This window comes from Eriocheir sinensis, chromosome 21 (genome assembly GCF_024679095.1).
Source record: "Eriocheir sinensis breed Jianghai 21 chromosome 21, ASM2467909v1, whole genome shotgun sequence".
Taxonomy (NCBI): domain Eukaryota; kingdom Metazoa; phylum Arthropoda; class Malacostraca; order Decapoda; family Varunidae; genus Eriocheir; species Eriocheir sinensis.
The window spans coordinates 7634250-7650779 of record NC_066529.1 but is presented as its reverse complement, the minus strand read 5'-3'; the positions used below and the strand labels follow the sequence as shown (position 1 = coordinate 7650779).

The window sequence follows — 16530 nt, the reverse complement described above, 5'->3', positions numbered from 1 at the left end:
CTTCACTTGTTTTATTTACAATTTCCATATTTAGAAACTACAACAAAAAGGGCCCTACAAGGAATATTACTCAATTTAAGATTTTTACATGCCCTCAGATCACAATGTGTCATAAACAAGTTGTCAATGACACTTAATTGAGAGGAAAAATGCAGACTACCAGGCTTGTTTTAGTGATATGTCCCTTCACAAAGAAAGTAGCAGCTCCACCATAAAAATTGCCATATAAAAAAATACTGTAAACAACATATGTAATGATCTAATTTTAAAGAAAACAATGGATTGCTTCTCCTGGTGAACTACACACATACTGGTCTGAGGAGGGCAGTCTGTAGCTGGTGACAAGAAGCCAGTGATTCACGGTGAAAAGAGCAAATAACACTTCTACTTACGTTCACTGTGAAAACTGACTAGCCACTTGAGCTTCATGCACACTCACTCATGATCCTCAACCTTTCTGTGGCTTAACAGACATTTGTGAGGAACTCACTGTTCACATTTTTGGCTTAAGCATGGAGCAGGTTAAGAATGAGGGGGAAGAGGGAAGATCCTTACATATTAGTGATCACTTCTGAGGGGATCTGAAAGTGTTATATCACAATACTAGGGAGGTCACTTAGCATAGTACCTAAATAATAATAATCATGATAAAAAATCTTATATAAAATTAAATTCTTCCCAACACAGACTTTCCCCAAATGCACCAGACAACACTGCAAATGCCTTCTTTTCCATCTTCACCACCACAAACAACACCTCTACAATATCAAAGTGCTGAGCAACTACTTTCATGCTAACGCCCCACTTGGTTCGCCAGTATTCCTTCCTCTGTAAATGCACACATACAGAACACCAGCAGCCTTTCCCAGCCACCATTTTGGGGACCAGGAAATTTCCTCTTGATGATAACCATTCTCACCTAGTAGAAAAGTGTGTGTGGTGTGTAATATTGTGAGGCCGTGCTTGAGGGTGAGGGGGGCCTATGGGTGTTATCTGGTTGCTGTTGTGATGGTTGGGGGATGCATCACATTAAGGTTGTCATCTCCCTGAAGCAAGTTTCCACGGCTTCCACTCCGGCCTGTTGCCTTGGACAATGATGAGCCGTTGCGGACTCGTGTTAGGTGGTCTTCTATTAAGCTAGTTATTTCATCCTTGTCCATCTGAAAACAGTATAACATCTACATGAGTCATATCACAGCTTTGGAAACATTCCCTCAAAGAGAGTAAAATAACAGCATATTACCTTAATAATGAATATGACTTACCCAGTTTACAAAATGGTTTAGATGCTTGGAAAAACCAGACTGGTGAATACATAGATGATTGATATCACTTCATTAGCTGAAAATAGTGTTGGTGTAAACTGACCAAATGGTGACAAGTGTGCTGCTTTACCTAAATTTTTCATTATGAAGTGGTAAAATTTTCATAGTTGAGAGCCTCTGTCTAGCAGTCACTAGTGTGAGTACTGTGGCACACATGAAATTCTTGATAATTGTGCAAAACATTAACATACACCACAGTACAAGGTGAATCATTGGAAAAAAAATCTATAAGTGGATGTAAAGGAAAATAAATTGACAGATGAAAGAAGCAATACTGAAGTTATAGTAAAATATAAATAATAAGCAATACCTAACAACTTATTAATAGCTCTACAACTTATTCCCTCTTTGAAGTCCTCTTGGAAGGGTAATGATGTAAGAAATCTTCAGTTCTTAAAGTTCATACACATTATTTAGAACATCAAAGCCTCTCTCAAGTATATCTGGCCCTCTTCATCCAGTTGCTTTGTGGTCCCTTAGCTATCAGACTCCTTTTTCTATTTTCATATACCATCTTCACAAACTTGCATATCTCAATATTATTCACATGCCCATACCATCTAAATAATGATAGCAACAGCAAAATAATATTAATTTTTAAAAGATACCTGACTAAATCTCTGCCAGAAAAGGACATGAGTAACAATAAGACCTGAAAAATTAAATAAATAAATAAATAAATAGAGTGATAAAACAACACTCACCTGACTTATAAATCCATATCTAACAAGCTCATCAGTGAGGGCAGCAGCTCCTTCTCCATCCTCCACCACGCAAGATAGTTGACGGTTCATCTTATCTTCTAAACGTAAAGATATGGTCATCTGAAAAATAGCAAGTTTGTAATTTCAACTAAGCCAACATTTGAAAGTTTACACATTTTCATTAGCATTACCATTATTATTACTATAATCATTATCAGTATTACTGTCATCAGCATCACCACCTTCCTCAAAAATCTTGATTCCTTTAATATGGAAACTCCAATATTTTAGTATTTTCATATTTTTTTATTTATTTTGGCTCAATCTGACAAGACATGGTTGTATCATGTTGGAATAATGGAATGTGTGCGGGTGTAACACACTGTATTCATATCATTATTCCTCCATCCTTCTGTATTTTTTTCATCTTTCCTCAGTCATATTTTCCCTTTGTGATATTTGCCATTTTCTTGGTTAATTTAGTTTCTGTTAGAGACATTACACTTATTTTTGTTCTTTAAGGTAATCCTCCAGTTCTAATTTTTTTTTATATCTTTCCATCTGTTTTAGTTTATGTAGAGAAGGGGTTCCCACCTGCAATGGGTGGTGACCCCTTGGGGGGTCACAGAGAATCAACATTACTGAGGGGTTGCAATGCCTTGCTACAAATGGCATAATTTTTATAGCTTATCATTTTGAGATAGCTTTCTGTTTCATTTCTGCTGCTGCTGCATGTTTCTGTTGGTGAGTGTTGAAAGGGAACATTAGGGCATCTTTCAGGGGCATGTCAGTGCTGGGTGTGGTTGAAAATTAGTGTGTTAAAAAAATGTAGAACAAACTGCTGATATCAGGGGGGGCCATGTGGGTTTCAAAAATTTTGAAAAGGGTTGTGTGCAGAAGTATGTTGGGAACCACTGATGTAAAGGATAACAAATGTGTTATATGCCAGATTGGATGTCCAAGATGTGGGATAATCATTTCTGCAGTATAAATTGTACTCAATTAAGAATACATTCTCTTGTAATTCCCATGAATAATAAACAATAGTTCTGGCATCATTGGGATTCTTATGATTTAAGATTTAATTGGAGTACACCTGTGCCACAAGCTCAAGGGCCATGTGATGGAGATGAGCACCAAGGCCATGCACCGATATGTATACTCCAAACTTTACCTAAGCCAAGGAAATAAAATCTGCATACGCCCCAAAATCAAGTACTCACATATAATCCGTGCCCATTTTCATTTCGCTTGATGTTGCACATCATGTTGATCACTTTTCTGGTCTCTTGGTCTGTGGGCTCAATGGTTTCTGGAGCTACAGGGTCCACAGCCTCAGGGGAGATGGCTCGAGGCCGGGAAGGAGGAGGCTGCTGCATTGTGAAGGCCGTTAAGGGATATATGCCAAATCTGAAGAAAAAAAAGGAGTTAAAAATGTTTTTTACTGAAAAAATGTTCCATAACCTATGTTCCCTTTCAACAAATACCTAAAATGGGGCTTTAACCATGTTCTGGTTCTTCATTAAACTTAGGTTCCACACATTTGCTGAGCGTGTGGTAACAAAGACCTACAGCACACCATATGAAAGCCATTGTCTATGGAAACACAACTTAGAACCATCCAAGTAATGCAATCTTAGTTGTTTGTCCTCTCTTCTTATAATTTTGTGAGGTAATGTTAGCCTTTCTTCAAATAACTTGTGTGGAGTGTTGGTAATTTCATGATACAATACCTATACTGAGTCCTGCTGCGTTATGGCCAATGAGATATTTAAATTAACTGATTAGCACTCTAATTATGAAAAGAAAACTTTTGGGAAAAGTTGTAGCACCTCAATTATGAAAAAAGTGAGCACAATCTATTTGTAATATATTTACTTATAGCCTCCCTGGTTGGATCTGCTTGAGAAACACTCACCTTGCTTATTTATTGACTTATCTGAATGATGATCAGTTGTGTTATTTAAGTGAATAAACACCTTAAACAAAACCATGGCTATTTATTCCCTGCTATTTACTTGCCACATGCTTTCTAAACTGATTACAAGCCACATGGATATAGGAATGTCACCAGACTCATTTGTGTGGAAAAAGTAAACCTGATAATCAAGGCATAAAGATTACCAAGGAAAGAAACAGTTGGCCTATAAACACACCTGACATCTTCAATAAACTTCTCCAGCTTTTCAATAACAGGGATGTCAGCCATCCGGAATAATGCAGGCTCCCCACTACTGTGTCTTATCTCTGCAACAACACTGTCACTGTGGTACTGGTGTTGCAGCATGTCTTCAATGCAGTTGTCTATCAACTTGTTTGCTGAAATAAATAAAGCTTTATTTAATTAAGTCCATTTCACTGCAATTCTAAAAGTGTGGTTTCCAATGCCTCAATGATACTTTGTACCTACTTATTATGATAAGAGCTCATTCTGATTCCCAACTTTGTCTGTGAGAAGTAGGATAATGATGATGATGAGGATAATAATAACCATATCTGCTTACAAAAGAGAAAAGTTGTCCTTGAAGAAAGGTTAGAATTCACTAGTATTGACAAGATACTGAAGCTTGAAGTATATTTACTTACATTTGGGTTTGTTAATAAGAGCATGGGCTGCCAGAAGTTTGAGAGAATGAACCTCAAACAAAACTGGGTGGAACAGCAGCTCTGTAGTGCTTGGACGCTTGCTCTGGTCAGATATTAGGCACTTCTGAATGAAGTCTCTTTGCTGCTCATGTTCCAAGGAATGTATAGTTCTGAGTACCTGCAAGAGAAAAGACTTGTTAAAGGCTATGTAAATGCTAAAACACAAGAAAAGTGAAGGAACAAGTTGTAATACAGAGGGAATGGGTAAATACTGCAGGTAACACACTTCTCACCTGTTCTTGCGTAACCACATTTCCAGAGTCCCCATTACCAGGTATTTCTAAGGCAGCCATCTCCAAAGCTGCCATTCCAAAGGAATAGATGTCTACAGCTGGTGTTACAGGAGAGGAATCTGTAATAAACCATTTACATTATATATCATGGGAGGACACCACATATATAACTAGAATTCAAATGTAATATATATATAAAGCACAATGACAAGAATATTGTAAGAGTATTCCAATTCTACTTACTTCCATATTCAGGGGCTATGAAATGCATGTTTTTCATGTCATCCCTGCAGGTCTTGACATGTGAATGTATCTGATCTGGCGCCACTGAAAAATAGGATCCATCATCAGTTAACTTCCTTTCCGTGACTTGAGAAGCGCTACCCTCAACCCACAGTGAGCTGCTTGCTGGTCAGTCGCACCTTGACTGCTTCAGATGGAACATTCGCCCAGACTTACCAATGTGGGTGTCCTGCTCCCAACAAACAAGGTGGACTGAGGATGCCTACAGCTCACTGCCCACACATCAGCTGACCCAAGGCATAGCTTCACTCACACCCCTTGGTTAGTCCCCATGTGAGTGTAGCTGTACCTTGTAAAGCTGATGTAAACACAGCCACACAAAAATGCAGAAGCTGGTTAGGGGGTTCTTTTGGGTTCTTTGGACAGACATGTTAGGGACACTAACAGCACTATTACTGATTACAAATGTTATAGTTGTCATGCAGGTGAATTCATCCAAAGACAAAAAGCAAAACTTTAACCGGATTGCCCCACGTCACGTCACAGCAACGTAGACAAAAAGTATTCACTGAATTTCGGGCAGCACCAACCTCAAGTCACTATTTTCTTAGAAAAAACGACCTTACTCTCTAGCACCTTAAAACTACATCAACCGAAAAGTATATGGTAAATTACTTTACCTGAGCCGATCTTGACGAGGCCGTTGTGCTGGATAAATATGGTGTCGGTGGTGAGGTTGCCGTGGATGATAGGGGGGGAGCACGAATGCAAGTAACTGTAACAAATATAATGGTAAATGGTAATGGGCCCTCCCAGGTAGGCTTTTACCACAGATACCTTCTAGATAGGCCTGGGAGACAGTCCACACCACCCACTCTTGTCAGACTCACACAACACACCTTGTGGTTGATCATGGTTAATAAGAGCACACCACCTGACCCCTGTCAAGAAGTGGCTGCCAACAAGAGTGTGAGGCATCAGAGTGAGCACTGACATGGTGGAAGAGGGACACCACCTGACTTTTCAGGCCCAGCCAACACCACACTGCTGACCATGGCCACACAGCCTCTGTCACCAGGAAGAAATTTTGAGGAAAACTCAAACTGGGTTAATAACATGAGGGCACAGGCTGAAGGGCATTTATCAGGTAAAAATGTAAGAATATAAAACCGACGTTCTCAACTACAACAAATAAGAGAGAACTTAAAGATATTGTACTATTATGTCATTACTTCTGTGTATAGGACTTGTATACATGGATATCCAGAGCACATTTTGTAAAGAATATATATATAGACATATACTATTCCATCTGAAAATGTTGCACTCGAATCAATAAGTTCTACTCTTTTAGTTAAGGTTGAGGACTCCACCTAACACAATAACCCATGTACCACTGGCCTAAGGCAGTGAGGTGGCACATGGCACCAACGCACCTGAGGGCAGAGAGGATCTGTGTGCACCACCGTTTCCATGACTGAAGGGGCAATTTTTTCACATTTTTCTTGGTTAATTTCAAGAACTTTTTCAGTGATCCTGAAGACATGTATTCAGTGATAAAGACAACCTGTAAAAAACAACAATACTTTTAGAATTTGACAATCTTTCAGCTATATTTTATGATAATGTTAATATTATGGCAGAGTGACAAAGATATTATTTTTCAGTTATAAATTGTCCATAAATCAGCTTTATCTCAAACTGCATTTTATAATCTAGCTTTATAAATGTTTATACTCACACTACTGTCAATCACAGATATAGTTTGATCAAAATGCAGATACATACCCTTGGTTTGTCATTTTTGCTGTCAATCCAATATTTGTGAAGTTTTACAATGTTTGGATGATCCAACTGGGTTAGGTTATCAAACACTGATCGAATCTTCTCTTCCTGTTCACGGAAATTCCGACGTTCACTGAATCGCACCTGAAACATGGTTTGGTAAGTAAGAAAAAGGCCTATGGTGGACAAGAATAGTGTTCTGCCCTTGACAGAAAGTGGATTGTTGTAGGAAAACTGGGTTTCTAGTAGGTCCTGATGTATACCTTCACCAAGTCAGAAGTAGTTACTGCTGCTTAATTACTAATGTAAGCATCTGCAGAGCAAATAAGTCAGACTGACAGCAATTTGCAAGAGCTCTTTGAAGCTTAAGTAAAAGCTCACAAAGCACTCCATTACTAACTATGGACACCTGCCCCAAGTGTGTAATTATCTAGCATTAATGTCTCAAGTTTTTTTCAAAGGAGCTACATACTGTCAGAGATAGTCTTCTCAGTTTGATAAAAGAATTTCCTATACCTACTAATGTCAAACAGTCAATGTCCTTTTCAGTCAGAAAATTTGCTCTTCATCTTGGCAGATATATTTCACTTAAATGTGATGTTATTGCTGCACCATGAGGAGTCACAAAGCACAGTGGGGGGGGTCTCCATCTCAGAGACAGTCTCATTGCTATTACCCATCTTTACAGTGAAAGAGGTAATACGTAACAAACGTAATGAAAAAGATAATGAAAAGCGGGCACTGAAAATTCAAATATCAAGTCAAAGAGGTGGAACAGTGGACTAATTAAGGCAAAGGGAATTTTGTGTACTGTGCAGTCCCCAAACTACTGGATAATGTCGGGCATGCATGACTGTGTCAACTCCATTGCAACAATGCATTCAGGAGCCCATTGTGAACCCTAAGGACCAGAATTATGCAAGAAGGATGGTACCAAAGCAATCTGCAAATGTCTACTGCGCATGCTTGACTCTGTGACTCCCAAGTGCATTTTCATTACACTAATGTTTGGATTTAAGGCTATAAATGCTAAATGACCCCTTTCCCTTCACCCAAATATTAGCACCACTAAGACTAAGTAATAAGTACAAACTTCCAAGACACTGACCTGGAACTAAGCATCCGTACAAGGCAGGAAGGAGAGCAGAGGAAAAAAAATTTGGGATGAGAATGAGTGTTAAGCAATTGTCATTAAAAACAACAATTAGTAATCTAGTTTTTAGTATACTACTCATAAGTACTCAAACACTTTTCCCATGTAGCACACACACACACACACACACACACACACACATACAACTACAACTACTGCTACTACTACTACAACTGCTACTACTACTAACATGAGGTGGTTCTGATGTCTTATCAGTATGAGAAGCAAATGCGACATGACCAAGGTGATAGAATATTTATTATCATTATTTTTTTTTAACGTTCTGCCTATAGTGCCAGCAGACTTTCTTGGTGGAGTCTGATGGTAATCATCATGATCGACCCCAGCCTGTTATGGTGCTTGCAAGTGTTTATAGTGGCGTCATCTTGCTTGGCTCATGCTTCCCCCCAGAGCTCATCTTGGATCCTCTCTTGAGAGATAATCTAGAGTCTGGGTTGTTAAGTGGTTTTCAAGACAAAATGTGGGTAATCTTAGGCCATTCGGCAGTGAGTAAAGAAATCCTAGCTTGTGGATGCGAACCTGTGTCCTCCTGAAGGCTGTGCCCTCACACTAATCACTCAGCCACTGCTGCCCCATAATGATTATACTTCTCATCAGTCCTGTGCTGTGACAGGTTAAAGTCATTGGTGTCCCCAGTGAGTTGAGGTTGGGGCAGGGGGATCTTAGTGAAACACTAGATCTTCTGGTGGCCCCCCACCTTTTAGATCCTCAGGTGGACAAGGTGGTTCAAATCCAACCAGGGGATAGAGCAAATTGTTATCAATATTTTGGGGGACAAGGTGGTCAAAAGGGACAGGGCATCAAGCTTTGTGCCAGGCAAGTGTGTGGAGGTTTGAACTCAAGTGGTGTCGCCTGACATCAGGAAAGACATCCACTCTTAAACCCCAAGAAACAACCTCCAAAACAGTGACACCATATAAACATGGGTAAATTTTTTAAAGAAAGAAATATCACTTATTACTACTAATGCAAATTAAAGGTTAATGATGCCAAGATCATTTGTTATCAACCCTCAGACATGCCAGCTATATTGGCCTTAGTACCCAAACATTGGGTCCTCACTTCATGAATGGTCAGTGAATCTAAAAATCCATTTCTGAGAAACTCCCACTACATTCACAATTCAAGTTCGCTGCTAGCACATCAAACGTTTAATAAATCAGCTGATAATGAGGGTGAAAAAAAGCTCTTCAAGCATCTAAACCTTACAGGGGTTCAGACACCATTTGTTGGGGCAGGGAAGCTGTGTTATTTAAGAAGGTGCTGGTGTCCGCCAATCAAAGAAACCATTTTATGACCTAGGTGTCCTTAGGCTCACGTTGCAAACCAGACCTCTACCTTCTGAATTTTTTGGACTTGAGTAGGGTTTTACAAGGAGTTGTAGGCCCCTCTAAAACCAACCAAGATCAGAAGCTGGACTTACTACTGCTAGCTGTGGGTAGGGACACAGGACCCCTAAAAAGATAAATCTTCCAGCCATCCCTCATTTTTTTACGGGAAAGGAAGCACTTCAGGGGCAAAAACAAAAACAAAAAAGAATACCAGTTAAACGCCACTTCCGCAAAAGAGAACAGAATGAGTGGTCAGAAGAGAGGACAAAATTTCAGAAGGTGAAGTGTCTTGATATTCCCTCTTGAAGATTTTAAGCCATAGCCAGGAGGAAATACAAAGGAACGAAGACTATCCCAGAGTTTACCAGCAATGAAAGGCTGCGGTGGAATTTAAGAGGTAGAAGACTGTCAGTAAGAGGAAGGGAGCTGATGAGATGAAGAGCCTTTGACTCCACCCGATCCAAAAGGGCTATGTGCGGACACCAGCCACACAAAGAATGAACCATTAACAGGAAGGGGAGGAAAAGAGAGAGGCTACTTGGGGCAGTTGAGAACACAGCATTCTTCACCCAGATAGGTCAGCCCCTACCTAATAGACCAGCCCACAGTTGGAAAACCTGGACTGGTTAAGGGCAAACTGCACTGCTGTTGCTGCTTGTTACAACTACAACTACTACTACTACTACTACTACTACTCCAACTCTTGCTTTACTATTTACTAATAATTGTAACCTATGCAAATATGCAGATGATGTTTGAATTGCTACACACACACACACACACACACACACACACACACACACACACACACACACATATATTAGTTAACCAAATAACTCAACAAAAAACAAACACTACATGAAGTATACTGGAAAAGAACGACCTGTACTGCTCCTGCCATGTGCTGTTAATATAAGCACAAGGCAAATAAAAAATAATGCAAAAAACACAAATTCTGATCTGGAGAGAGAGAGAGAGAGAGAGAGAGAGAGAGAGAGAGAGAAAGTGTGAAAAAGAAAGTTAAATCAAACGTACATAGTTGAGAAAAAAAGCACACAAAATCACAGCTAGTGTAGATGAATGAGAAGACATGCAAATCAATAAACGGCTGACAGAAAGAGGCACTTGGAAGCAAAAAGGGGGCAAAAGTGCGCTAAACCAAAGCAAAACCTGAACAGAGGTGACAGAACAGGCAAGATGGGACAGTGTAAGTGTAGTAAACTGGGAAACACACAGAAGTAAACCAAATAAACAACACTACATAATGGAAAAAGAGAAATCAGTGCAAATATAATAAAATAACAAATCATCAACTAGATACAATGGCAAATAAAGTGCAGAATAATACATAATCATCAGGAAATTATTGGTCCCGTAGCAGAAAAAAAGGAGAATGGGAAAATGGATCTAGGGAAGGTAACGTATAGAGGATATAAAACAAAATAAGGAAATAGTGAAAAAATAGGTTTGAGAGAGAGAGAGAGAGAGAGAGAGAGAGAGAGAGAGAGAGAGAGAGAGAGAGAGAGAGAGAGAGAGAGAGAGAGAGGTAACGTATAGAGGATATAAAACAAAATAAGGAAATAGAGAAAAAATATGTATGAGAGAGAGAGAGAGAGAGAGAGAGAGGAAGGTAACGTATAGAGGATATAAAACAAAATAAGGAAATAGTGAAAAAATTGGTTTGAGAGAGAGAGAGAGAGAGAGAGAGAGAGAGAGAGAGAGAGAGAGAGAGAGAGAGAGGAAGGTAACGTATAGACTATAGAGGATATAAAACAAAATAAGGAAATAGTAAAAAAATTGGTTTGAGAGAGAGAGAGAGAGAGAGAGAGAGAGAGAGAGAGAGAGAGAGAGAGAGAGAGAGAGAGAATATGAGGAGGAAGGAGAGAACATACAGAAAGTTGACATGAAAGCAGAGGAAAACTGACTCACCCATCACCTGCATATCCAGTCATAATTAATTAGGAACATTCAACTGAAATAAAATAAATAAAAAACTACGATAAAAGAATAATTTTCTATTGAGAATATGAAAAATAAGGTGGAGAGGGAAGAAGGACACGGAAAAAAAGTGTTTGAATATAAAGGTGTGTGTGTGTGTGTGTGTGTGTGTGTGTGTGTGTGTGTGTGTGTGTTACCTCGTTCCAGACCACCTCCATGCCCTCGTCCGTGTCCATGGCCAAGTAGGCGGCGTCAATGCCCGGCACATCTCGCTGCTGGACCTGAAAATGAAGATACGATGGATTTTAGTGTGGGAACATGGAATACTCTCTCTCTCTCTCTCTCTCTCTCTCTCTCTCTCTCACACACACACACACACAGACACACACACACACAAACATACACACACATGATTAAGCCTATCCAGAAGGGGAGGAGAGGGAAGGCATTCAAGACCCCCCATCCCCCACACCTCTCTCTCTCTCTCTCTCTCTCTCACACACACACACACACTTAACATAAATGACACTCATTGTAATTAAGGTGAATTTACTGAGGTAATCATCACAGCATTTGTCAGTTGTATGGTTATCCATGTTAAACTCCACTCATTACACCGGTTTTCCTTCCTCCTCATTCACCCAATAATAATAATAATAATAATAATAATAATGATAAATACGACGGTGACAATGACGATACTAATCAGGGGGGGGGGGGGGTTAGGTGCAGAGCGAGCCTATTACGAGGTGATCCCGATGACTGGGCTTCAAGTTCCACCACAAGACGCTGAGAATTTTCAACCACTGTCGGGTGGCGGAAGATCACCCACATGCTGTCCAGCAGATCATCAATTTACCCTAAACTTCAGCGACTTCGGTCAAGAGGAGCAACAGGGGCCAGCAAGTCCTGTAATATTCAGGGCAGCCACTTCAAATACAATATTCCGTCCACCAGCTCCACAAGAAAGCCTACTGGCACTATGGGCAGCAAAAATATCCCCACCAGTGACCCTGTTCCCCACAGAGGCAGGGTAGAGATTTCAATAGGCCAAGTAACAATTACAGCAAGTTGTCTGGTAAAAGAAAAAAAAAATACTGAGGAGCTTCAGCTCCCTAACTGTATACTCCTGTACTGATATATATATATATATATATATATATATATATATATATATATATATATATATATATATATATATATATATATATATATATATATATATATATATATATATATATATATATATATATATATATATATATATATATATATATATATATATATATATATATATATATATATATATATATATATATATATATATATATATATATATATATATATATATATATATATATATATATATATATATATATATATATATATATATATATATATATATATATATATATATATATATATATATATATATATATATATATATATATACACATATATATATATATATACATATATATATATATATATATATATATATATATATATGTCTCATAAAAACATCATTATAATATCAATAATAATAATAATAATAATAAAAATAATGATAATAATATGTTATTACTGCTATCATTTAGACAAGACATACGAATTCGCCCACCGAATCATTCCCCGTATTATTCCTCTGCTAATCTAGTACATAACGACCATCGACAAACCTCCCTTCTCTCTCTCTCTCTTTCTCTCTCGGTGAGTAGAGGCCTAATTTTGGGTATCTCTTACGGAGAGGCTTAAGTTGGCACATTTCCTAGCTGTCGTCGGTGCCCCTGCCTGTCTCGCTACCTGCCTGCCCGCCTGCTTGCCGGGGCTGGGGCAGGGCAGGAAGGCGCTATCTTATCTCGAGAATGTAAACAGCCCGGTCTCTCGCAACCACCGGGAGCTGTGTTGAGTGCGTCTTATTAGTCCGGCGGCGACCCCGTCTGACTGGGAGTCTGGGACACTGGAACGGACGGCCGAAGGAACTGCGTCGTAGTGGCCTCCTTGGTGTGTGTGTGTGTGTGTGTGTGTAAAGTAGGGGTTATTTGGTCTACTTCCCGCGCATTAAAACCCCTAGCAGAGCAGCGGGGCGTGGGGTGACGAGTAATGATGATGAGGGGGGCTACGTTTGCTCGGTGACGCCCATGATCTGGTGGCCCCAAGGACTAATTGACCCGCCCTCCCTCCTCCTCCTCCTTCTCCTCTTCACGTTCCTTGTTGTTGACGGCGTGCAATAATGAAATGAGGATGATTAAGCCTATCCAGAAGGGAGGAGAGGGGAGGTTAGAGGTCTCTCTCTCTCTCTCTCTCTCTCTCTCTCTCTCTCTCTCTCTCTCTCTCTCTCTCACACACACACATGCACACACAACTCCGAGCTAGCACAATGGACCTCCGCCAAGTCCCCCCATTCAATATCAGCCTCTCGCTTGCCAACCCCAGGGAGATTCCAGGCGATGTTGGCGGCTTGTTCTCGCTGTGGAGGCGGGGAAAGGGGGGGGAGGTTACGTGTGTCGGGGGGTACGCGGCGCCCGAAAGTCTTCAATGAGTAAATATAGTTCGGTAGTACGACAAAGACGAGGCACGTGATATCCCCGCTCGAGTGACCACCCCCTTCGTTCCCCCTCCTCCTCCTCCTCCTTCACCTGTCCCTGTCTATCAAGTTGTCGCTCAGCAAGTACCCACACACGCCTCTCGTTGTCATTTCCTACCCCCTTACTTCCTCCCCACCTGTCACCTTCCCTCCCCTACCTTGGTGTCATCTCCCTATGCAACTCTCCCCTCCGATTCTTCAACCTGTAACCCGCGTCATTTCCTCTCCCTCACCTTATATCACTTCCCCTCTTCTTCCGTGTAGTGTCATCTCTCCACTGTTTCCGCCAAGTGTACCCCGTCATTTCCTCCCCATTTCTCCTCAGCTGTCACCAATTTCCTCCCGTAGTGTCATTTCCCCATTCATCTCTCCACTCTGATGCTTCGAACTGTATCCCTTGTCATCCCCCCCCCCCCCCTTGAGCTGTTTCCTCTAAAAAATAAAAAAAATAAAAAAATAAAAAAACTTGCTGCTGTCCATCGATCACTCCTCTTTCCTCCACCTCCCCAACCTCCCTTACACTTACCAAATGCCGCTTATCCCTTACTTCATCCCCCATGGCACCCTGCACACCCTTCATGCCTTTTCCGTCCTTGACCTTTCACCCTCTGCCCGCCTTCACTTCTCTTTGTCTTCATGTTTTTACCGTTGTTCAGCCTCTAAGATATACATACTTCACCTCACGCACTCAATAAACTCTCTCTAATCAACGTTCCTTCCGTCACTGTCCCCTTCACCTGCCTTGTAACCTTTTCCCTAATCATCCCTCTTTTTTGTTGAACTCTACTGATCCCACTCGTAGAAAAAAAAAAAAAAAAAACTTTACCTTGCTCTTTGCCTGATGTCCCTTCCTCAAATAAAAGACCTCTCATACCACCCCCACCCGTTTCCCTCCCCCACTGCACCCACTCCTGTTTCCCCTTCCCCCATGCGCCTCATTCTGTTTCCCTTCCCCGATGCAGCCTCTCCCGTTCCCCTTCTCCCATGTACCCCCTCCCCCCATGAACCCCTATCGCACCCATGCCTCTGGTGGTGGTGGTGGGAGGCAGTATGAGCGTCGGGATCAGTGCGTCATAATGAAGCCTGACACACGTTTCCCCGAACGCTTATTGCATTTCACGGCTGGTGCAATGACAAGCCGGTGTCATCCGTCAATCCCCGCTCTCGGCAGCCGTGCGCGCGCGCGCGCGTGTGTGTGTGTGTGTGTGTGTGTGTGTGTGTGTGTGTGTGTGTTTATATACTAAATTATGTTACCCTTGATAAATTGTATATTTGTATGCTTTACCAAATTAAAAATGAATCCATCAATATGTATAAATATTGAAAGTTTGCGTGTGTGTGTGTGTGTAGTAAACCATGGATGTGAAGGACGCACAGCAAGGAGGATATGGGCGTCGGAGTTCAGGAGGAAGGATCTTGGCGGCCTCGCTTCCCCTCCACTCACTTGGACGTGTGGTGCGTGAGGGCCCGCCGCAGACACACCCCAGCAGCCCCCCTCCCCTCCAACACACACACACACACACACGAGGAGGGAGAGCAGGACTGTCACTTGTCGAGAAGCGGAGAAAAATGAAGAGGCGAAAAGGAAAAGGGAGAGACGGTGTTCATTTTCATTACTTTACTTTAGGGTCTCCCCTGAGTGTGCAGTACCGGTATTATATCCTGCATTACGCTTCATAAAGATAAAACATTAGTTTTTTTGTCCCTTACTGAGGTTATCTGTATTAATTCCGATCCTTTCATCATAACTCGATATACGTTTCCCCTTTTATAAGCAATTATGAAAATAACGATAATAATAAAAAAAAATTGCTTTAATAATTAATTCGACACTTTCACTATGTATCTGACTGAAGAAGTTTCTAATGACATGTTTTGCATTGTCGCCTGAGTCCCACCTGAGGAGAAATCAATTCACGCACACACACGAAACCCTGGAACATGAAGAATACCGCATACTTCATGCACACGGGTTTCTCCTTGACTAGCACTCATGCGACCCTGTAAAGCATATAATTCAAAAGCTCTTGAGTTCACACGAGCTCCGTTTGTTCGATATAAAGTGTAATAATAATGATGATTCAATAACAAGACAAGTTGCTTATGACCCATCGTTTTGACTTAAAAGTCATCTAGCCCAGCCGGATAGATTAGTCATAGCCCCCCCCCCCCTCCGAGCCGGGTTGGGGGAGAAGGCAACAGGGTGGCGAGGCGGGCAACGATACCAAGGCATTGATTCGATTCAGGTGCTGAGTAATAAGCAACAATGATGATGATGATGATGATAATAATAATAATAATAATAATAATAATAATAATAATAATAATAATAATAATAATGGTGATAATAATGGTATTTGACATGCTTAAAGCAATACTACTGACGCGGCTGCCGTGCTGTTCTCCCTGACTGTTGCGAAACCTCCGGCCCCCACGGCTAGATGATAGGAAAGACCCGCAGATTTCGGCGCCTGATTACGAATATGAACCCGCCGCGATAGAAGCCCTTTCCCTTCCGCTACACGATACTCCAAGGGCTGCCTGTCTGTGTCGGCCCAAGGTTG

General features: G+C 40.9%; 1 protein-coding gene and 1 long non-coding RNA gene across 2 annotated transcripts in view; one reads left to right on the top strand and one right to left on the bottom strand.

Annotated features, from left to right (window-relative positions):
* Positions 1-214: 214 nt before the first annotated feature.
* Positions 215-16530, bottom strand: part of LOC127001593 (nuclear receptor-binding protein homolog) — a 56227-nt gene continuing 39911 nt past the window's right edge. Inside the window, exons 2-12 of the mRNA XM_050866388.1 lie at positions 11577-11660; positions 6940-7080; positions 6588-6718; positions 5832-5926; positions 5152-5235; positions 4909-5027; positions 4616-4793; positions 4186-4348; positions 3253-3439; positions 2030-2149; positions 215-1160 (exon numbers count right to left, since the gene is read on the bottom strand). Coding sequence (XP_050722345.1) covers positions 990-1160; positions 2030-2149; positions 3253-3439; positions 4186-4348; positions 4616-4793; positions 4909-5027; positions 5152-5235; positions 5832-5926; positions 6588-6718; positions 6940-7080; positions 11577-11660 — 1473 coding nt within the window. The 3' untranslated portion in view covers positions 215-989. The remainder of the gene's footprint in view (positions 1161-2029; positions 2150-3252; positions 3440-4185; positions 4349-4615; positions 4794-4908; positions 5028-5151; positions 5236-5831; positions 5927-6587; positions 6719-6939; positions 7081-11576; positions 11661-16530) is intronic.
* On the top strand, positions 7087-11184 carry LOC127001596 (uncharacterized). Its single transcript, XR_007755346.1, has 2 exons — positions 7087-10857; positions 11072-11184. It is a non-coding gene; the product is annotated as an uncharacterized LOC127001596 (long non-coding RNA).